Raw genomic sequence first — 24,112 nt, 5'->3', positions numbered from 1 at the left:
CACAGCCTCCTTATCCAGTTCCTCCTAAATGTGCTGGTCTGAAGGATCATGTAAGGAATCTTCCCCACCCCCTTCTCTTTTCAGGTCAGATTCCAGTCTCCAGCTGAGGAGATTCTGATTTTTCAGGCCTGAGTAGGCCATGACCTTAAGGGAAAACATTCTCTGTCTGTGCTTCCACTTTCTTCTAGCAATTAGATGAGATCTCTGTGGCCCAAGTACCCTGCCGAAGGCTGGAAGCGAAGCCTTTTGTCCCATGTTCATCCTAATCTATAGGCAGGCCAGTCACAGCAGTGCACAGTTCACTGCCAAGGGGAATGGGCTCAAAGTGACATGAGCTGGGGCAGCGCTCGCTCTCTCTCTCTCTCTCTCTCTCTCTCTCTCTCTCTCTCTCTCTCTCTCTCTCTCTCTCTCTCTCAGCACAAGGAATGCTTCCCACTCTGTACCAGTGGGTTCTGGTTCCAAACAACCCTGTCTTGCCATCACTTGATGATCAACTTGAATCACTGAAAGGATGCCTCCCAGGCTGTCTTCAGGAATCTCAACACGCCAGTGTCAGATTGGCAGAAGAAGGCAGGTTAAGCATCTCCAACAAGAAAGCCATCTAATGATACTCAAAGATGGGTTCTGCCTCTCAGATCTTTAGAGGCCAACCTCACAACACACCCTGTAGTCTTCCCTCCGGACTCATCTCTAGTGAAAAAATCTTACCCACTGTCTATCAGAAAGATCCTAGAGATTGTTTATGGGGCTGACAAGAGGGGGAACAGAAGAAACGAAGAAAAGATAGAAAGGAAAGAGAGAAGAAGTTAAAACAAAAAAACAAGAATAAGCTAGGAAGGACTGGCAAAATGGCTCAGCTGGCAAAAGGCTCTTGCTGCCATGCCTGACAACCTGAGTTCCATCTTTGGAATCCACTTGGTGGAAGGAGAGAACCAGTTCTCCAACGATGTCCTCCAACCTCCATGTGCATGGCATGTATACATCAAATAAATAAATGCCTTAAGAAAGAAAGGGAGGGAGGGAGGGAAGGAGGGAGAGAGGAAAGAGAGAGAGAGAGAGAGAGAGAGAGAGAAGGAGGAGGAGGGGGAGGGGGAGGGGGAGGGGAGGGGAGGGGAGGGGAGGGGAGGGGAAGGAAGGAAGGAAGGAAGGAAGGAAGGAAGGAAGGACGGACGAACAAGGTAATCAGGTGCATGTTTTAAAATGTCACCCAAGGCTGCAATGGCCAAACAGTGCCACAGAAAGCTACACCAAATAGTAGGCTACTCTCTTGAAGATGTTACACAGAGGCATTTCTAGATGAATGAAACACGCTGGTCACAGGCTACTAGAATCCATCCCATCATAGTCCTCCCTCCCTGTTTTGATTATGTTTGCATCTTTCTCTGGGACACCACCTATTCAGGAGATGTAGAGTTAGGGTTAGAGCCTGGCTGGTGGATCTTGATTCATTGTTAATTTTACTTCCATCACCAGTGGCTGTTTAAGGAGGATGTGTGCTGCCAAGGAGACACAGCAGAAGTCTACTGAAGGGCGTGGGGGCCTTCATCACCCACACAACGAAGCCTATGAAAGGGAATGGCCCTTCTTCCACCAAATGCTTGTTGTGTAATGTTACAGATGGAAACTTGTCAGTCACTCTCCATCCTTTGGTACAAGGTCAACACATGAGGACACATGAGAGAAAAAGCTGAAAGAGAGAACCTGGTTTCCCTACAACACTGAAACTCTGATTTGCCAGCTCCTCAAAAATGCTTCTTTGCAGATTTGTTATGTGGGACAGTAAGTCTCCTATTACTTATGTCAAAAGCCTCCTACCTGACTTATGTTTATACTTCCAAATGCTCAATTAATAGTATTTTAATCAAATACTTCCTTGTCTGTCTTCTAGTCTTTATTGCAATAGCCTGGTTAGATTCTGGTTTGATTTTCTGCCTCTGACAAGACATTCAGGGTCCTTGTAAATGAAATCAAATCAGGATGCCAATTATGTGGTTAAGAGGCAACACATACAACACCTACCCTCCACCAGGTACCAACCAAATTTACACACCAACCTGATTAATCTCAATAACAACCTTTTCAAGTAACAGCTGCTATCTGTCTTACAGACATGGTAAATGAAGTCCACAGAGGTCACAAAGAAAGTGTGGCAGAGAATAGCCTGGTTAATGACATTGAGAGGGTGCAGAACACATCCCTAAGGAGAGATCACATGGTAAAGGGAGTGAACTCTCTGGAGAAATCCCATTACAGCTCCAATTTTTAGGACCCCAGAGGAGACAGTGTGATTTAACAAATCTAAACTCATCTCAAGAAGTCAGAATTTTGAACCACCTGCCTGAGAGACTGTGATGAATAGAAAAGTGTAGGGAATTGGAACTAGGAGCCACAGAAAACTGAGCTAGCCAAGATGTGGAAAACCTAACAGGGTGAACTAAACTGACTGGTTTCTTCAGATCTACTGCTGTCTGACTAAACAGGGATTCAAAACACTTCCAAAGTCAGTTCCCATCAGACTGGTTACCACCTTAATCACGTCAATACTTAGGATCATAAACCAAAGTTAATTTGCTTCCTATATCTCTCGGAGAAGCTGTATTACTTTTCTCATCCTCTTGACAGCTTATTTATTCACTAACCTTCATTTACCTCACAGATTGCTGGGAACTAGCAACAACAGACATGGAACATGATGTGCACAAATACCCTACTATTTTAAGGAGATTTAACAATCTCACCAAGCCAAATTTTCAGCTACTTCAGGAATCTTCTGATAAGGACTTTGAAAATGCAGATTCTTCACAAAGAGTAGAAAAGAAAATTTAAGGCAGACATAATTTTTCAGCTTGTCAACTTTGTGTCTATCACAGTCAGAGGTCATTAACATCACATGACCTAAGATGAATGAAATACTAAAGACAGCAATGTGTGTAATCATGCCCCTGTCCTATAGCATGGCACATATTGCTAATCAATCATAACATCTCTTCCACTGAGTCTGGATGGACATGAGGCTACTTCTCAACAAAGTGAGTCAGAGTTAGTCAATGGGAGGAACTCTGCATTATTTCTCTGAAGCCAGCTCTAAACAGGAAAGAATGGGTTCAGATCTCTCCCTATTAGAAAAGGTGAGAAGGTGGTGCCTGCTCATATTCCAAACCCTCTTCCTGTTGCACCCAATCTCATTCCCACTGTTTGCTGAATTTCATTTAAGGGGAGTGTGTGTGTATGTGTGTGTGTGTGTGTGTGTGTGTGTGTGTGTGTGTGTACACCGGTACACGTGCTAACCTGCCAACAGGCTTGGCATTTCTCTAATAAGAATGCTTAACTGAGAAGAGTTCATGAAACATTAGAACCAAAACAGTTGGCTAACAAGTCCTTGAGGCTGCTAGCAAGAAGCAGGAGGCATGACTTTGGAAGCAGCCCATTTTTCTTATAATAAAGAAAATCAAGATAGCAATCGTGAGCACATTTATTAACCCCCCAACATGGGTAATTGTCATTAGACATGGGTCTGTCAGTTTTGCATTAACATAAGTTACTGCATTGTGGATTTTCAATAGCACAGTAATGCCAATGATATTGGAGATAAGTGCTAACACTGGAATTCTGAGAACCAAGCCCTGTGTCCAGCAAATGCTTTTAAAAGAACTTCACTCTCAACGGTTCTTGCTCAGAAGAAATTCATTTTACATTTAAAAAAGAGAGAGAAAGAAAAAGGAGGCATTCAATTGAACAAGCATTTTCTTAACTCATTTTAAGGCAATCTCTTACATTCATCAACAATTTCTCCAAGAAGTGGGCCCATGGAAGGAGATTATATATGATTTCACTCTATGCTTCATTCTCTACTGGGGTAAGGCATAAAATAATGCAATGGTGATAAAACAAAGAAGAAGAGCTTTATAATAGTCAGGACACGCCGACCAATTTTAAATTGAATTACACAGCCTGCTAATCTTTATGATGGGATAAAATGTCTTCCAACATTATGCATTATACTAAAATTTGCAGTGCATGCCCCCCTCTCACTTCTTGAGCTGCTATGACCCACCCCCAACTGCCCACCCTCCTACCTTCTCATTAAGATAGCTCATCTTCAACCTCAAAAACATTATTCCTACTGCCCGGAGAGAGAAGGTACGATTCTGTGCAAGATTGCATTTTTATAGCTATTGTTAGTTGGTGTGTATCTGTATTTCACACCAGGGCATAAGAAAACAGTATTATGAATACCAGGCATATTTTCCTAACACCACAAGCACATTTTTTCCCTAACAGGATGGAGTCAAGTACAAGCACGGCTAAAGTAGCACTGAGGAGTGATACTCAGTTTTGCAGATGGATGCTGTGCATTCCAGTCTGATGTTCAATGAAGCAGGTACAGCAGAAAGTCCAGATTCTCCCATCTCAAAGTGACAGGCTCCCTGCTAGAGGATGAACCTGCAGGTCTGGGGTATGCCCTTGCCCAGTTGGTAGGTTTGTCACACTCTATGGGTGATGGAAAGATTATTAATGGGAAAGGAAAGACCTCTGTCGAAGGGCAGGGGCAATCTCACTCTTGAATCTCACTCTTGTTTTTATCTCTGATAAAAACAAGAAATAAGAAAGGAAGGCGAGGACATGCAAGACAAGTTTCTTGTTCCTTCCTCCTCCTGTCACAGGAGAGGAAGTCTCCATGTGTGCCCAAGGGCAACTATGGCTGAGCTATTACTGAGAGATATGACCCTTCTTATGCATGCAGCAACTCTCTCTTCTTTTTCATTTACTTATTTGTGGTGGAGAAGAATATCTCTCTCTCTCTCTCTCTCTCTCTCTCTCTCTCTCTCTCTCTGTGTGTGTGTGTGTGTGTGTGTTTGTGTGTGTAAGTCTGGGGACAACTGGACAACGTCCCTTACACTATGGGGTTTCAGTCTGAGCTATATTGTGTCTTATAATAAGAATCAAAGACATTCTCTCATCATGACTTATGAGAAGTAATTTCACATTCCTCATCAACAAACTGCGCCTCAGGCATTGTGGAGTTAAAAGCTTACAACTACAATCGAAGGTGATGCTGGCCAAGAACGAGGGGCTGCATAGAGAAACTACAAGGTACAAGGGACCTTTCTGTCTAATATACACAAAATGAGAGTCCGTAGACACTCTGAGACACGCTCGGACTGCTTCCCAGTGTCCAATAACAGTGTTCAAACTGTCGAGAATCAGCAGCCATTCCCAGTAGCCACCTGTGTATGGCCACTCCCTGGACAGTTGCCCCAGACCACTTACAATTCTCTCCAAACTGGTTCATACTAGATATACTTGGCTGCAAAATAATGCAATACGGTTGTAATGACTTAAAAATCTTAATATAGGATTCCATGGTCTGATTGTTTCATGGGCATCTTTGAAGCCCCATTAACCAAGAAATAAACCCAAAGAGCAAAATGGTAAACATGATATGCCCTAGGAAGACAGGACTGAATTCTAACAACTGTATCCACATTCATGGGTGAAGCTTGCATGCCAGAGCACACAACTCTGTGTGTCTTAGGTTAAAATCCTCTTATTTATGTGGTTATCATTTGTAGGGCTTCCTGCTATACCTGAAATTTTGAATAGTTAAACTCTTCAGTTCCCGAAAGTGAACTACCATCGTTTCCCATACCATCACCACCACAAAGACTACTGCTCTGAGCCATTGGCTGGCTGGCTATCAGCTGCAAAATCAGGTGACAGAGAGAAATAAGTGCACAGACCTTAATGCACTCTGAATCCCAACAAATGAATAATAATACTATTAATGGAGTCAGAAAATAGAAATAAGACCATTTCATTCTCAACACTGTATAGAGGACTCCAAGCTCAGAGGTCCTCTGCTTTCCAGTCTCCTCCAAACAAGAGGAGTGACTGTCTCCTATTTCCAAACCAAGAAAAGTGCAAGAGATTCACAAACATGACTGAGAGAGACAGCACAGATTCCTTCTACAGCCGCATTCTGAAATTGAAAGGGAAAAACGCGAATTTTTTCCTTTGTTTGTTGTGTGGGTGGTTTGTTGGTCGGTCAGCTTTGTTCCCCAATTCTGAAATTTGAGCAGAGTTTAAAAAACCCTATGGGAAAAACTTTGCTTCAGTTTCATAATGCATTGAAATTTGTCACAATAACATCTAAATCTGGTAGATCAATAATGCATGTGATAGCTGCTTAATTATTTACTCTGGATGTAGCAAATGCTGTTCTAACACAAACTGCAAATGTTGTTCTAACACAAACTGCAAATGTAAACAAAGTTGAGACATGCAAGCAATATGAGCGATATCAACAGTTATTTCCTCCCCAAATGATATTCTTTTCTGCAGCATCATAAAAAAGATTCCCCTACATATCTAAAATTAGAGACATTTTGATTGAGGAAATTCATATAAGTAGGCTACTAAAATGCTAAAAACCAAATGCCGTAAATATCCCTTGCTTCAACATACTACACATGAAAATGACACACAAAAGGTAGAACAATGAGAAAAGCAAATGCCAGCACAAAAATTTCAGCAAACAGAGGTAATAAAAATGTGGTAGCACGGATCAGCAAACAAAATGCATATTCATTGGGGACACATCTATTAACAGAGAAGACTAGAGTTCTTGGTGCACTGTGGCATTAGTGGCCCTGTCTGCCATGAACTTAGCCTGGGTCCACGGGGCCCTAGGGATGACCCTTTACATTCTGTACAAAAGCAATTTTTAGACAAACAGCCTCCCTGACCAGGAACAACATATTAGAAAAAGAGTAGAGCATTTTAAACTAACGTGCAAAACTATCTCTGCTTCCTTCCTTTGCCTACTCAGAACAAACAGGAAATAAAAACAAATAAAGGCAAATATAAGAATGAAATTGTGTGTTCTGAACCAATTTTTCGCCATTTGAGTGTAATTCTGAATGTCTCCAGTGATTCTCAGTAAACCTGTAAGATCCAGGGAGAAGCTCTGGAGATTCTGCTTGGTTGTTCAAGTTGGACAGAAGTTCATTGAGATGTGTAGACTTGGGGTCTGGCTAACCTTGCTGTGATGTTTTTTGTCTGCAAGTTCTTTACAATAAAGTTTTAATTAAATAAAGACTTTCTTTGTAATACCTTTTTAATTCACAACTCTAGAATGTATCTTCAATTTTCCACAAGGACTGACTTAGCCAGGCCGGGAACACACATTATATCTGAGTGTTCGGGTTTTACAGGACCACACATTATCAAGGACCTTTGATTTTCAAAGGTTAACATATGCTGGCCAGAAGACTGGCAGCCTGCTTTCAAACTTTGTGTGACATTTTGTTACTAATTAAAAAAAAAAAAAATTACAATTGAGATACCAGGTAGCATCTTTGGGAACCAAAAGATACAGGTCCCATCCATATTTTTCTAATCTTTGCCAGTGCAAAGCAAAAGGTAGAAATGAAACAAGTATAGCATCTTTCCATTCTACTGGGCTCTAGGCTTGAGAGCCTTGAGTCCCACCCACATCCTTCCTCTATGCTACAGAGTGCAGAGTTGGGAGCACAGACACTGTGCATTAGACCCAGAACACAGTCACCTCTCAGAACTGCACCCACTGTAGCTACCGATCAAGAATGACTTGGTATTTAGGAGGCTCAAATGAAATAAGTACATTTATAAAATAACCAGCAGCATCCTTCCCTTGTCACCTACTTTCCAGAAATGTTTAAACCTATTATTTTTTTAAACTATAAAACAATTTCATAGGATAAGGTTTCCATTATAACAGCCTTTTCCTTAAGAAAGGAAGGTGAGAAGCTGTATTTTGATTTAGTTGGATTTCTAGAGCCAATTGCAATGCGTGGTTCTGATCTGGATCCTGACACAGCAAATAAAAAGCAAAGGCACTGTAAGGAATAGTACTGGAGCTGGGGAGCTTGTTTGGTAGGTAAAGAGGCTTGAGGACCTGAGTTAAAATCCTCAGAACCAAAGTAAAGAGGGACCCAGCTGTGCTCATCTCTAATCTCAGTGTCCTATGGTGAGATGGGAACAGAACAGAGGTTCCAGAAACTCATGGTCAGCTCCCCTGGAGCACACAGCAGTGAACAAGAGAGATCCTGCCTCAATGTGCAGATGAGGACCACTGCCCTCTGACCTCTACACAGGTACTACAGCACAGATGTATTCTCTCACACATATACACATGTGCTAACACACACACACACACACACACACACACACACACACACAACTGTATTAGCACTAAGTCATCTATATTTGGAAAAGGTGTACAAATGGAACTGTATCAATTCTATTTGTTGACTTTGATCAATGTAACAGGCTCATGAAAGTTACCACTCGTGTTCTTTGAACTCACTCAAGTATGAATGGTCATGATGTCTGTTTATAGCAGGAAGATCCAGAAGCTGAGAACCAGGGGAGGGTGAGAGAGCAGCAAATGCATCAAAACATTGGGGAACCCATGTGGAGCACACATGGGAGTCTACTGTAGTATTCTTGCAATTTACATGACACTTGAAAACATGTAAAATTGAGAAGTAAAAAAATGTGGATTAAAAAAAAAATCATTCATCAGGCCTCCCCACTAGTGTGAGAAGTCCTGTCTACACCGGCAATGAGCCTGACCTCATGAGGCCCTTCTAGGATTCCATGCCACTTCTCAGGCCCTAGGCTGCTAGCCCAGGCTGCATGTGGGAAGAGCCATATTGAATTACAGTAGGGGGAGCGCGCTGTAATTATGTCTTTCCCTTTCATCTGCCTTGCAGGACTCCAAGTGAGAATGTGTAGAATAAGCTAATGATTTGCCACGCATCTCTGATGACCACTGTATTATGTGCATCATAATATTTTCATTTCTTCTTCCTGCACATAATGCCATGCTGACAGCAAGGTCAGTTATGTTACTAGAAGGGATTTTTAATGAAAACAATTATAAATTTAAAATAACTGTGTTTAAAGCATTTAACAGTCACCAGGGTCAAGTGATTACAACAGTTACAAGCCCCATGGGACATGTTCACACCAAAACAAAGTGAATAAATTACCTCAGCTGGCTCATGTAATCACTAAGTGACCACAGGGGTCAGGCAGCGTGGAACCCTGAAGAGGTTCACGTAAAACCAATAATGAAAATTTATCAGTCAAAGGTGGGGAGGGGAAATGACAAGAATCAGTGAGTCGAGTGATATACTAGAAGCAGAACTGAGTCTCTACAGAGCTAGAAAGGCCAGAGAAATGTCATTCAAAACCCAAGGGACAGCTGGAATCACCATTCCTGGAAACAATAGGCAGACAGACTGGGGAAGGTAGGGGGATTAAAATGGAAGCGATCTACGCAGTATCAGCAAGTTCAAAGCCAAACCAAAGGATATGAGATTTCAGGCCTCCTCTAAGAACTTCATCACATTCTAGAAATGCATCTGGATGTCTCTGATGCAGGACGATGACAGGATGGGATGCTAGCAAGTAAATGACAGTCATCTCTAACATTTATGGCACTGGACATGTCCCAAGGACGGTCCTTAAACTCATATTCGATTCTGTGACGACCTCTCCTTCACACAGAGAAGAGGTAGTAGAGGGAAGCCACACACTTCGTGCAGGGAAGCCTAAGAAGGACGTGAAGAACAGGAGACAGTTATAGAAAGGCCATTAATTCCTAGAGACCTCACTAGCGACTCATTCAAGAGAGAAGAGCCCAGAATCAAAGTTGTGCACGCCTGAGATCTGAACACAGGATGGGGGAAAAGAACTCCTAGGAAGCCCAGAGTTTTCTAACAGAAGGAACTTTTGGATTGGGCTTTGAAGAATGAACAAGAGTTCTCAGAAGAAAGAGAAAGGGAATGGCATTCAGGTAGTGGGGCCAACATGAACAATATTTATTATTCCGTTTACTGAGTACTGATTCTGCCTGAGGCATGGTGCTGGCAGCCACAACGCTGGAAGACAACACAGACTAGCTACAGTCTTCTTGAAAATTTTTTATTAGTTCTTTGAGTATTTTGTACAACCTCATTCACCCCTCCCCCAACTCCTCCCAGACCGCCCCCTTTAGAATGCCAGCAAATACCTTCCTGAGGATTAAATTTTCTTTGTTATTTTATTTTCTATCTACTTATTTTTTGAACAGATTTGTCTATGCTATCCAGAACTCACGGTGATCCTCCTGTCTCAAAGTCTCCAGTTTCTGGGACGAGAGACTCAGGCCACCATACCCAGCACATACTATTATTTATTCATTCACTCACTCTGCCCTCCAGCTTCTTCTTAACAAGGTCTTACTTCATAGCTCAGGATGGCCTCAAATTCACAAACCTCCTGTCCCCATCTCCTGAGTGTTGTGATTACATGTCTGGGCCACCATGCCTGGCCTATCCCTACATGTTCCAGATACAGGACCCTGTCCTAAGATTGAGGATGGGATGGAGGGAGCTCCACTCTTCTGTTTTGGATTAAATGGTTTGGAAAAGTTCATTGGTTTTGGAAAAGCTTGTGGTTCCAAAGAGTTTCCTTTTTATTTTAACAACACAATTTGAAAACAGTAAAATGCTTTAGTAACTCACCCTTTTCAAGGGAAATTTTGACCTAGCCTTTTCTCTTAAGCTGATGTAGTGAGGAGTGTATGTATGTCTCTTGCCCTGTGGAGTACAGCACTCCCAAAAAGGGAAAATGCATTGAGCTTTATTTAGCATCCAGAGCAAGAAGCTTACAGAGAAGTCCAGTAACTTTGTCTCTTGCCCAGCTCTTGGGCTGGCTGCCTTGTGACCCCAGGCTGTCCTCCCAACTCTCGGAATCTCCATCCATCTGTCAGTAAGACAGAGCTAATATTGTCTGCTCACATCAACCTCCCCAGACCATTATAGAGCATTAATGAGCTAATACATTCAAAGGTACTTTGAGTTCTTTGTATAAAATCTGTCATATAAATTACAGGCATTATAATTAATGTAACTTAAGAAAATGGCTACCCATAACACAGAGGGACAGGTTCACATGGATCACAGAAGAGCTGTCACCAGGCGCTTGGGTCACCAAGGAGCCCATCTAATGGGATGAAACCCAATGCTGCTCACTGGAGAAAGTGTTTGGCTTCAGTTTCTTTCCAAGGAATTTAACTTAATTCTATACCCAATCTGAACCACATTTTAATTTTGTCTTTACTGAGAAAATATATCTATATATGAATTAGACAAATCATAAAATAATTCATTTCTAAAACAAAGGCTCTTCAGCATAAAGACAAGCAGACAATAGACATGAGTCAACTGTTATCTGGATTAAGCCAACACTGTTACATGATATTTTTTTTCCTGAGACAGGGTTTTTCTGTGTAGCTTTGCACCTCTCCTAGAACTCCAGGCTGGCCTCAAACTCACAGAGATCCATCCGCCTGGCTCTGCCTCCCAAGTGCTGGGATTAAAGGTGTGTGCCACCACCGTCCAGCTTTTTTTTTTTTTAAATAATTTATTTGTTTTTATTTTATGTGCATTAGTGTTTTGCCTGTGTGTTTGTTTGTGTGAGGGTGTCAGATCCGCTAGAACTAGTTACACACAGTTGGGGCTGCCATGTGGGTGCTGGGAATTGAACCTGGGTGTGGTGGTATTGTATTCCCTGAAATATTGTGCACCCTAATAAAATTATCTGGGGTCAGAGACAAAACAGCCACAATATTAACCACGAGGATAGGCAGTGGTAACACACACCTTTAATCCTAGCATTCCAGAGGCAGAAATCCATCTGTTCAAAGATACAGCCAAGCTTGGTGACTAATCCCAGAAAGCGATCCTTTAATCCCAGGGAGTGACAGCAGAAAGAGAAATATATAAGGCGTGAAAACCAGAAACTAGAAGCATTTTGGCTGGTTAAGAATTCAGGCTTTGGAGCAGCAGTTCAGCTGAGATTCATTTGGATGAGGACTCAGAGACTTCCAGTCTGAGGAAACAGAATCAGCTGTGGAACTGGCATGGTGAGGAAGCTGTGGCTTGTTCTGCTTCTCTGATCTTCCAGCATTCACCCCAATAACTGGCTTCAGGTTTGTTTTTATTAATAAGACCTTGTAAGATTCCTGCTACACCTGGGTCCTCTGAAAGAGTAGCCAGAACTCTTAACCGCTGAGCCATCTCTCCAGCCCCTGAGATGATATTTTTACAGACAGGAATACAAGATGTACGTACGATGGCCACAGGCAGGCTATGTAGGCTAATCATGAGAACCTGCTGAAATACTAGATTTTCAGTCCATGAAAAAACAACAAGAAAACCAGACTGACCATATAGCTCAATGGATAAAGTCCACTTGCCAAGTATGATAGTATTAATTGTAAGTTAATATAATCTAGAACCACTGGGGAAGGGAGTGTCAATGAGGGGTTGTGCAAACAGATTAGTGCCTGCGTGTAAGGCTGTGCAGGGTGGTCTTGATTAGTAGAAAGACCTAGCTTACTATGGGTTGGGCCATCCTCTGGGCAGTGGACCCTGGACTGTGTATGAGTGGAGGAAGCGAGCCAAGCAGAAGCATGCTCTCATTAGTTCATCGGCTGTGGGTGTGATCAGTCGAGGTGCTTCGAGTGCCTGCCACCGTGACTCTCACGCAGTGATGGGCTGGAACCTGGAACCGGGCACCCAACAAACCCTTTCTCCTTCATTGCTTTCCTCGGGGTATTTTGCCCCAGTAACAGGAAGCAAGACCACGGTACTGTTCAAGAATGAGAACAGGAGTCCAGATCTCAAGAACCCAAATAAAGCTGGGCAGGCATAGCGGCACTGGGGACTTGGAGACAGGGAAGCTCCAGGACAAGCTACTAGTGAGACCAGCCTGAATTGGTGAGCTCCCAGGTTCAGTGAGACGGTGCTTCAATGAACAGTGATTGAGAAAAGCACTCGGGGTCAGCTTCCTATCTCCATAGCATGTGCACACACATGTGTACAAACATGCAGACACACACACACACACACACACACACACACACACACACACACACGATGAAAGCCTAAAATGCTTGAAATAATAAATTATAATTCTAGGAGGGTAACTAGAAAAACAAAATATGACTCAAATAATATGGCCAACACTATATTTGTGAACAAACAGTAAGAAGTGTCGTGGGTATCAAACACATAAGGACCATGGCATCTAGATTCTCGCCCTGGTTCCACTGGAAATCACAGGGAAAACAACCCTTCCTCTTACTTCTCTATCTACTTCACTAACTAGTCAGTGACCATAAAGCTAATGTGACTGAATACTGTTGGGAGGGTGCACAACTCGTTCATCCTGGGCTCCCCTCTTTGGGGTGTGCCAAGCACCTCCCTAGTGATCAGACTTCACTGAACCACATTTTTTTTTTCTCGAAATGGCAGATTGCAGCCTGCTTAGTCCACCAATTCCACTTCCTAACAATTATAGCTGTTTAAAAATAATCAAAAGCCTTAAGCAATCATGTAATGCCTTGAAAGTATTATATGAAGATTCTAAACATGAAGTGAACCCTGCCTGATAACCTGGCTGAAGTCTGGTATGCTGGAATTGTAAGGAACATTCTGGGAGGAGGAAAGGGGACCCTGGAAGAGAGAGCAGGTGATGAGAAAAAGAAGAACAACAGAGAAATAATAGGAGATGGAAAGGAAACCCCTCTTCGAGGGCGTCAGAGATCAACCAGAACCATGTGTGTTTGGTCTGAAACGCTTCCAAAGAGGGCGGTGGCAGGTCTCTGACGGGCAGGCAGAACCAGAGTCCGCACGAGTGTCTCGGTCCTGCAGAGGGGGAAGTGAGCCAGTGGCCAGTGTAGCACAAGGGACTATAACATCACTTCTCTAGATGTCCTGTTATCCTCAGTTCCCTTCTTCTTATGCCCTCCCCAAGAACAAGAAAGATGCAGCAACCAGGGAGGAAGGCTACGTGGCACATTTTGGAAACACTGAAATGGCAGGTTACATCTCTTCACCATCCTCTGCCTGTGCTGGTTTGTTGGTCAACTTGACACAGCTGGAGTCATCTGGGAAGAGGGAGCCTCAATTGAGCAAACACCTCCTCCCCCAGCAGACTGGCCTGGAGGCAAGTCTATGAGGCATTTTCTTAACTGATGATGGATGTGGGAGGACCCAGCCTACTGTAGGCACCACCACCCCTGAGAAGGGGGTTCTAGGTTGTACAAAGAAGCGGGCAGAGCATGGAGAGCAAGCTGGTAAGAAGCAGTCCTCCATGGCCTCTGGATCAGTTCCTGCCTCTAGGTTTGCCCTGACCTCTCTCCGCAATGGATTGTGACATGGAGGTAGAAGCCAAATAACCCCTGTCCTCAAGGTACATGTGGTAAGAAAGTTTGATCACAGCAACAGAGCGCTAACTAGGACACGACCTCAATGTGCTGGGAATGCTTTACCTTCTTTACTCTCATAACAATCCTTGCCTTCAGCTTTGCTAACTGGTAATATTTCTCCCGTTACAGATGAATGGATTGACGATCACATGGTTAAAAAGGTTAAAGCAGAATTTAAACATAGGCAGACTACACTCAGTACTCACACTGTTCTTGATAGCATACTGTCTCTTTAGATGACAAGACATATATGCACACATGCTATAACACAGTATGGAGAGCCTCTGTTCAGAGCAGTTCTTTGTGGGTTATGGGATGTACTGTCAATCTCAATTTTTTTCTGTTGCAAAGTATTTGTTTAACTATGCAAAGATGTGCTACATCTGTTTAACTATGTAAAGATGTGTTGCATTTGTTTAATTATGTAAAGATGTGTGGCTGTTTTACCTTGCCTGCTTAAGGCACCTGATTGGTCTAATAAAAAGCTGAATGGCCAATAGCGAGAGATGAGGTATAGGCAGAACTTCTGGGCAGGGAGATTAAGTAGGAGGAGGGCTTTAGGCTTGAAGAAAGAGAGAAAAAGGGACACAGGGATATGCCAGGGGCCAGCCAGACATGAAGGAAGCAGGAAAGTAGGACATACAGAATGAAAGAAAAGTAAAAAAGCCCCCAAGGCAAAACACAGAAGAATAGAAACAGCTTAAATTAAGTTAAAAGAGCTAGTGGGACAAGCCTAAGCTAAGACCAAGCATTCATAATTAATAGTAAGTCTCTGTGTCTTTATTTGGGAGCTGATTGGCAGCCCAAAGAAAATTCCAGCTACAACCACCTATGCTTTCAAAATTAGAAACAAAAAGAATATGTAATCACTTTCTAAAAGCACTTACCAGTTGAAAATTTGCTTCCAATAAGGACATTCAAAAATATATGCCACAGATTCTCAAATAGCACCAAGAGTATTAGAGAATCAGCAGTCTTCATAGGGGAAACTTGTTAACACATAATACTGAAAGGACCAAGCAGACACCGTAACAGGCTGCTCAGTCTTCTCTCAGAAATCAGGCCTCAATTTCAGTTTCCTGAGACTTGAGCAAGCAGTTTCTGGGAGGGCCATGAACAAAAGACATAGTTCCTGCAGTAGCTCCCTTTCTGCACATGTTCTCATGACTCAAGATTTGGCCAACTGCTTACTGTCTGGGTCCCCTCACCAACTTAGAGCTACGTGCATGAGTCAAGGATAGAGCCTAGGACACTGATTCAGGCCCCACAGTAGGTGCTAGGCCAGCCAGCCTCCATGGCAGCTCAAGGACAAAGCCTAGGATTTGTCCAGGCCTGCCCCCAAATGGTAACTGTAACCCCCAACTAACCCTAGCCAATTAAAAGTTATTAACATGATTGCCACTCACATAAACCAATCCTGAGTCTGTTCCTATGTAGTCTGTAGACCCCAAGCCCCCTTGCTTTAAAATCCCTGCCCCGTTGCTACCCGGGGTCTCTACTACTCTGCTGCTGTGTCAGATTAGGTCTCTTGGTGGACTTTGCGGGACCCTGGGTACAATACTACCAATATTCTTCTTAACAATATATGTCATTTGAAAGAACCATTCAACGTCTAGGAATAAAGTCTACAAATGTAATTAATGATGTTTACAAAGACAGAGCAAGAAGGATGCTCACCAGGACAGTGCGCATGATAATAAACGACTGGGAACACTTTAGGTGTCCAGTGGTAGAGATGGGACTAATGACAGTGCACTTATTCGGCAGAGTGCCACACTGACACAAACAAAGTATGGCAGGCTACATTTTTTAAGTTGCAAATTAACATGTACAGCTAGCTCTGTTAAGTGATTTTTTTTAATTGTCATTAAAATCCTCAGAGAATGTAGATATCTTGTTACTAAGGGTGTTCAAAACAGAAATGAAAGTAGAAACATTTCCAAGATGGTGTCTGCCAAATATTAATTAATCTGGAGACTGGATTGCAGAGACATGTGTATTTTCAGCTTTGTGCATGTTCATATATTTGGACTACTAAAATTAACATACATGTATCTTACTTACAATCAAAGTATTCTTTGGGGAAAATATTCAAGGCATCTTGATTGATGTGAAAGTTGTTCATATTTTGTTAAGAAACAGCTACAAAAGAGCACTGGTGTTTTCTGCAGAGGGTAGTGTGTGTGTGTGTGTGTGTGTGTGTGTGTGTGTGTGTGTGTGCACGTGTGTGTGTTGGAAGGAGAGCAGAAAAAGAAAACAATCCAGAAGGATTCATATTAAAATCCATGTGGGTCCGTCTCTCCACAGGTATTCTGATTCCTTCCTACCACAATCTCTGTGTTCTAAACTCTAAGTGTGAACACACAAAAGATGTAGGTGAGAATAACAGCCAAGGCTGTCAAGGCTTTTCCTGTTCTACCAACAGTTAAGATCACAGGAAAGGAGCAGAACTGATTTGTGTGTACATTAAATGTCTGGCCACTGTGTTAAAGGGGATTCGACCGTCATGAGGGATGAGTGAGCTCTCCTTAAAAGGTTGTTCTATAAAAAAAAGCAGGAACAGGGTTTACAAATGGAAAGAGGTGGGAAGGGGCATGATGCATGTGAGAAGTGGGAAGAAACTCAATGTGGGAGTCATTGAAAGTTGGCTATGAGAAAGGAGATATGCAATCAGCTAAGAACCCCTGAAGACCATTGGTACAGCATCTACCAGCATGTATGCAACAATCAAGAAGAGGCCTTCCAGATGTATTCTGAAAACAAGAAGCCAGCACAGATGAGATCAAGTGAACAGGGATGAGCATCAGCAAGCAGGCACTGGTGGGGAGAAGACATGGCGGATAGCAACACGAAAAGGCACCTCATAAAATGTGCCTCCAGGGAAGGTGGTATTAGAAGCCACTGATGTTCAGAATTTAAGAAAAAGCAATAAAAATAATCACATTTTAACTGACAGCTACTTTGTCGTAAACAAGTTTAACCCAAACCTGTGACTGGGGATCCATTTTTTGCCAGGGTGGAAAAAGAAAATGGTGTGTTGGGGTGGCAGGGTCCGAGCTCAGCTGAGCAGCAGCCTCCTCCTCCTGACATCCTTGTGGCATGGCTGGGATAAATACAAACAGGACTGTAGTGTTTAACTATCATTCTTTTCTAAACAGGGGAAGAAAGACGTCTGTGTGTCTCTTTCCCACAATTCTACATTCACTCCCTGGCCCAGAAACCACTCGTCTTTCTAACCTTGGACGGATTCCCTAGAAGACAGCAGCTAGAGTGAGAGGCAGCTTTTCTCTGTAAGGATAGTGGGGGTGGGGTAGAGTGGCTGGGTGGGGAGATCCGCCAACCGGACCTTGGCGTCTGATGGATTTAGATTAAAGCCTGAGGTTACTTCCTAGTTGTACACCCTTAACTAGTTAATGATACCTTAGTTCTTACTACCCTAACAAGCTACGCACAGGACAGCATAACATGATACATGAATGGGGCTAGGCGTGGGAAACTTACTCCTCATAGATAAGACATGTTAGTGCACCCACCCCACTCTGCCACTTCCAAGTTCGAGTCCCAACTAGGCCTTTTACTGAGTGAGCCTCGGCAATTCATCTGATTCCTCCACTTTCTATTTCTATTGAATATGGAGGTGTCTGGGGGCTCTTCCAGCCTGAGGACTCTGTGTCACTGTGGAGACAGAGGTTTCATTCCACGCTGTCTTACACCTGTGCGTCAGCCGCTTTGAGTTTCTGCATCTAGAAGCCTATGCTGCAGAAGCTGTGGACAGCTGTCTTAAGTGTCTTTTCCGTAGAGTGTGCTAAAATACTCTGGCAAAAGCAACTTAAGGGAGAGGGGTGTATTCTGTCTTACAAATGAGAAGTACAGTCCAACATGGCGGGGGGGGGGGGGGGGGGGGGCGTGAAGGCAGCAGGAACCTGAAGCAGTTATTCCCATTGGATTCACAATCAGGAAGCAAAGGCAATGGATGTCCACTGCTTCTCTGTTCCCTTTCTCTATTTAACTATTCCAGGTCCCAGCCAGGCAATGGTGCCACCCATAAATGGTTGGGTCTTCCCTCATCAACTAAGGCAATTAAGATAACCCCCAATGGCTCGCCCAGGGGCACATCTTCTAGGTGATTCTAGGTTCTGTAAAGATGACAACACTAACCATCACACTGTCACACACCAGGACGTAATCAGCTGCATCACAAAGTACACCCTCATGTCCTGGCTGGTCTCATGTCAACTTGACACACAAACTAGAGTGATCTGAAAAGAGGCAACCTCGATTGAGAAAAGGCCTCCCTAAGATCAGGCTGTAGGCTTCTCCTTAGTTAGTGATTGATGGTGGAGGGTCCAGCCATCCTTGCCTGGGCTGGTGGTCTTAGGGTTCAATAAGAAAGCAGGCTAAGGAAGCCAGTAAGTAGCACCCCTCCAGGGCCTCTGCATCAGCTCCTGCCTCTAAGTTCCTGCCTGCCCTGTTTGAGTTCCTGTCCTGACTTCCCTCAATGATCGACTATATGTGGAAGTGTCAGCCAAATAATCTTTTCCCTCCCAGCTTGCTTTTGGTCATGGTGTTTCACCACAGCAACAGAAACCCTGACTAGGACACTTCACAACAACCATGAAGTAATATTTTTATTATTGTCCATTTTGCCAAAGAAGGGTCCCAAGAGTCAGGAAGTTAAACAATTTATCAAAAACAGTAAATGTAAAACAAGGTGTCCTCTACTGCTTATAACTTCAGCAAGCATCTCACTTGGCCATCCTTGGGCTGTTCCTAGCTTCAGCTCGATCTTGTGGGCTACAGTAGCTCATCTCTTAAATTAATCCAAATTAATAACTTTCTGTTACACCTGCCCTGTGGCATAGGGACGTACTAATTAGGGCCTGCCATCTCTGAACCAACAGTGAGCTCATTAGGGATTCTTAGGCCTTGGAGCTGGTGGGTCGGTCAGGTGAGAGTCAAGATGAGCAGGACTGAGGTCCATCTTTCAAATATGTGCACTGTTAGCGTATGGCCAAACAGCTACTTCCAAGTCAAGGTGCTGATGAAGTTACACCTTTTCTGAAGCTCACAAGCCCATGAGCAACTCTTTAAGTCACACAGCCCCATGTTTACCCGATGAGCAGACTTGTGTAGATCACTTAGCGCCTTCTGAGCTTTATTTAATATTACATTTATTTATTTATGGTGTTTATGTGTGTGTACATGCGTGTGCCAGGGTGCATGTGTGGAAGTCAGGTGACAATTTGTAGAAGTCAGCTCTTTCCCTCTACCATGTGGGACCTAGAAATAGAACCGAGGTCATTACACTTGGTGACAAGGTGGCCTCGCCTGCTAAGCCATCTCACTAGATCCTTTGAATTTTCTAATCTGCTAAATGACCTTGGAGAAGTTATCTGTAAGATGGGAATAACTTCAGCAAACAGGTGTAGAGTGCCTGGCCTGTCGTTGAACCAGATTAACCCAATGATTGAAAAAAAATGGAGCATGAGAGAAGGCAATGTTGTTTGCAAAGATCAGGATAGTAGAGAGGAGACACAAAAATCAGTCAGAGGTCACTGGACTTGTATGACCTAAGCCAGCAAGAGCTGACTGTCCTATTGTAGCAAAGGCCCTAATCACCTTGACCTCTACCTGGCAAAAAAGGGTTGAAATCGCCCTTTCCAGGGGAGAGGTTCCTGCCTGAGCCAAGTGGCAGAGTAATCACACACCATCTCTCACCCTCTGAGCACCCTGAGTTGCCCTGGTAACAGTGAGCTATTCTCAGCCTTCTCTATGGGAACCTAGCTTCTCTACCCATTTCCCATAGGCTCCTGTTGGTCTCTTGTTCGACACCCCTTATTGAGACCTCTCCCTCCTGCCTCCCTAGATCAGGGTGGGGGTTAGAGGGATGAGAGGGGAAAGGAACTGCCAGCTAAGGCTTTAGCTTTTTATTTCTTTATCATTTTATTTCCTTAGTTACGGCACATTTCCATTTATGGAGTACTTTCCCTTATAAAAATCTCCGAGTGTTTATTTCTAATCTACTAAATAATTCCTCTGACCTCTTCTTGTTTTTACCCTTTAAATATCTGTTGATGGTTCACTCACCACATTCCCCATTCCATTATTAATGGCCCACAAAACTCACTACCAGCAATCATTTACTGATTAATCTGCACAGCAATCCAGAAAGACAGGTAGTATTAATCCTTCGTTCTGCAGAGGGAAACCAAGGGGGAAAGGGGTGAATTCAGACGCCCAAGGTCAGGAGCTCCACTAGATTATAACCAGGACCTAATCCGTCTATATTTCTGTGAACACCTCCCCCAGGCTGTGCCCTTCCTGGAAAACAAAACAAAAGCCCGCAAAAGTTAGATGCATACCTAACTTTAGCTGCAAAGAGTTCATTGATAAGAGCGGCTAAAATGGGGGCTGGAGAGATAACTCAATGGTTAGATGTATACACTACTTTTGCAGAGAGGACCTGTGTTCTCAGCACCCAAGCTGGACGGTTCAGAAAAGCCTGTAAATCCCTCTCCAGTGAAGTTGACACCTCTGACCTTGGACAATGTGTGTGCACACACACAGAGAGACAGAGATAGAGAGACAGAGAGAAAGCCTTTAAAAAGAGTAGCTAAAATGAAAAAATAACACTTGAAAGAAAAGTTTACCAAAGCCAAAAAAATAAGTAAAATAAAATTGAATTACACCCAACTCTGCCACAGTGAGACTAAAACTCCTCACAACTTCTTTGCATCTCTGTCATCTATAAACATGAGATAACTATGCTAAGTGACTTCTAAAATATCTGTCTGCTTTAAATAAGACTGAGCACCTACTGAAAGGGCAGAAAACTTAAAAGCTCCCAAATCCAATGCCAAGACCATGACAGACTGGTGCATCATCCATTGCTAATGAAGCCTGGTCACCACTGCAGAGCATGATGCTGCCCAGCAGCAGAAACAGAGAACTGCACAGCGCTGCCTTGAGACTTCAGCTCATAAGTAGGCTTTTACCCTCAGAAATAAGTCAAACAAAAAGACACACATCAGAAAATAGACATTTCAGTTTTTGCTGCTGAAGGCGATACTGCTATCTATTTAAATGTTTGTTTGTAAATATATGTCTTACCAAAGAAAAATATAACCAATATGATATGTTGTCCCAGAAAGGGATGAATACGGAAATTACACAAAAATGTTTACACTTATCAATACATAGTACCAAATGAAAGTAGCCAAGAACGATGGAGATTTGTATTCTGATGACAATGACGTACAAGTTGATAGGCATACATGAACACAAGAAAAAGCAAAATTGTTCATAGTTAAGCTTATTGTTTATTAATATATTTTAAGCATTTCAATGAGCATTATTTGTCAGTTAACATACATCTTTATCACCTCTAATCAACAACTTAAAACTTTCCCATACCTTGCTTCAGTTTGATTAACAAATAAATAAATAAAGTTTCTGCCTAAATCTCCTAAGTCATTTCCATTGGCTCACATAATATTCAGGACAACATTCTTCTGGAATTTTTTTTTTTTTTCTTGTAATTCTTTAGTGTCTTTAGAAATGCTTTACCCTTTTTTTTTTTTTTTTTTTTTTTGGTTTTTTTTTTTTTTTACTTTACTTTTACTTTTTATTTCCTTTATGATACTGGGACTGACTTTGGCAGCTTAAGATGAATAGGTGGTAGGCAAGTACTCTACCACTGAGCTGCACCCTAGCCCTAGACCTCTCGTCTCATACAGGTGTGAATACCTCCAGGGTGGCCTTTCAATGCTAATATCTATCAGCTGCCCTCCCAGGCCCCAGTGTTTTGCTGAATTATTAACCTATGGGTCCATCTTCTATGTTCAGGAAAGGCTAATGTTCTGTTTCGAGAGTTTTATGTGAGGACCGCTGATGCTTGGGGAGTCTTGGCCAGGGTGCAGGACACTGGGGAGCTGCTCCTGGGCAGTTCAGAGCTAAGGAGGGACTGGGCTTCCTAGAAGGACTTTCACATCCTCTCTGTTACTTAGAAGTATTCTCTTACTGCTAGGTCATTTGTACATCTGTGATCATAATACCTTGGAAAGACTAGAGCCAATGAATTAAGAATATGATTCTAGGCCTTGTGTGTGCCAATGAATGTCCTCATTAAAGCAGGATGAGGGAGATGAGCTTGGTTTCAAAGCCTCCCATCTCTTTGCCCCAGAGCTGCTGAGGCCAGGCACTGTAAGGATGCATTGTAAAATTAAATATCTAAAAATTCATCTTTAATTAACAAAATTGGATTAAAGCTAGACACCACGGCATATCATACAAGAAACGGCTGAGCTGGCTTCCAAGTGCTCTAATTCAATTAGGACGCAGTGAGTGACACTCAGACCGGGAAAGGTTAATTGGGGCCGCCAGAACGCAATCATTCCTTACCTAACCAGTCATTAAACTTCTTAACCTCTGAGGGCAGTCCCAGCTCGGTGAAATCGCCTGTGTGGAGAAGGATGTCCCCATAAGGCATCTGGATACCATCTGTTCTGGAGTGTGTGTCTGAGATGCAGACAAACCGCGTGTGGCCGGCTGGTTTTGGAGTGTCATATGGGATGGGGTCGACCCTAAAGTAGACATAACAGATCCCGTAACAGTTAAACATGTTAGAACCCGCGTGATAGTCATCACACATACATATCGACTGTCATCGCGTGCACACACCCAAACAATCCAACGGAAGGACGGAAGAACCCCAGGTAGAAAGGGACCCCTGGGGAAGGTGAAGGAGACCGCATTCCTCCTGTACAGTCTCACTAGGAAAACGCACAATGTGTTACTTACCTGGTAGGAAAATGAAGAGGAAAGAGTCAGAAAAGGCCCAAGCAACTGATAGTGATTAACACTGAAGTCTTGGGACACTGAGCCCCAACTGAGGAAGTGAAATCATGGCTTTTCTCTCTCACCATGTTTCTGCTCATCCCACCACTCATTAGGAAGTGGCTATTGCATTTATTCCATCTTAAACATGCATAGCTTAAGCAATGAGCTAATTTTTAGAAAGCAGCCTGCGCATGCTCCGTCAACTGAGATGCGGAGACAGCCCTTTACGTTCAGTTTCCTTTCCACACTCACTCAACACCCGAGTTCTGTGGAGTTTTGCTAAAAGCTTTACTGATCAAGTTGTGGGAAGGCAAAGGAATGCAGCTAACAGGCCTTTAACAAAACGCATGTATACTAGAAGAGCTTTGTCAAGCTCATTTTTACCACCAGGAATTACCTGTAGCCCAGGTTACACCTTAAGGTTACAAGGCGTGCTCAGATACCTTGGGCAAAGATTCTATGTAGTACAAACAGCCTGTCTTCTAATGGATCTGTATGTATCTGTGTATGCATCAATACATGTATTGTTTCAGAGACCTAAGCACTGTGAAATTACATGAGGGCCATAAGAACCAAAACACAAAGTGATCAACCCGAAGCAAAGAAAATGAAAGAGAACACTTTTGTTTAATTGAGTGTAACAAAGTGTGCTAAATAAACTTGGTAAAGAAATGCAAATCTGACTCTCAGAGCATACAGTTTTAATTATTTAAGAGGTCTGTCCCCACGTTCAGGATGGTTTAACTGTATCAACTCTCCGCCGACAGCTCGCTTTCATTTCTCTGTACCCGTGTGCACTTATTGCTGGACTCCAGAGGGAAAGGAGTAGTTATAAAGGCGAATAGAAGGTCACCAGAGAGGCAGCTAGGCACTGCGGGGCTGGAGTGTAAAACGTTAACTAAGGAACCCCGTGCTTTCTATCACAGCCCCACCCTGGATAGTCCGCAAGCATCAGATAACACGAGAAAA

At 43.1% G+C, this 24,112-nt stretch overlaps 1 protein-coding gene across 3 annotated transcripts in view; it reads right to left on the bottom strand.

Moving 5' to 3' along the window:
- Mpped2 (metallophosphoesterase domain containing 2) overlaps positions 1 to 24,112 on the bottom strand; it is a 181,755-nt gene that overhangs the window by 105,231 nt on the left and 52,412 nt on the right. For 2 of the 3 annotated variants that reach the window (XM_036186053.1, XM_036186054.1), the window contains exon 3: positions 22,706 to 22,887. The exons of the other annotated variant lie outside the window; for it this stretch is intronic. In XM_036186053.1, the coding sequence (XP_036041946.1) occupies positions 22,706 to 22,887 (182 nt within the window). The remainder of the gene's footprint in view (positions 1 to 22,705; positions 22,888 to 24,112) is intronic. 3 annotated transcript variants of the gene reach the window in all.

This window comes from Onychomys torridus, chromosome 4, assembly GCF_903995425.1.
Source record: "Onychomys torridus chromosome 4, mOncTor1.1, whole genome shotgun sequence".
Taxonomy (NCBI): domain Eukaryota; kingdom Metazoa; phylum Chordata; class Mammalia; order Rodentia; family Cricetidae; genus Onychomys; species Onychomys torridus.
The sequence above is the reverse complement of the archived record's forward strand: the minus strand, read 5'-3'. Positions and strand labels throughout refer to the sequence as shown.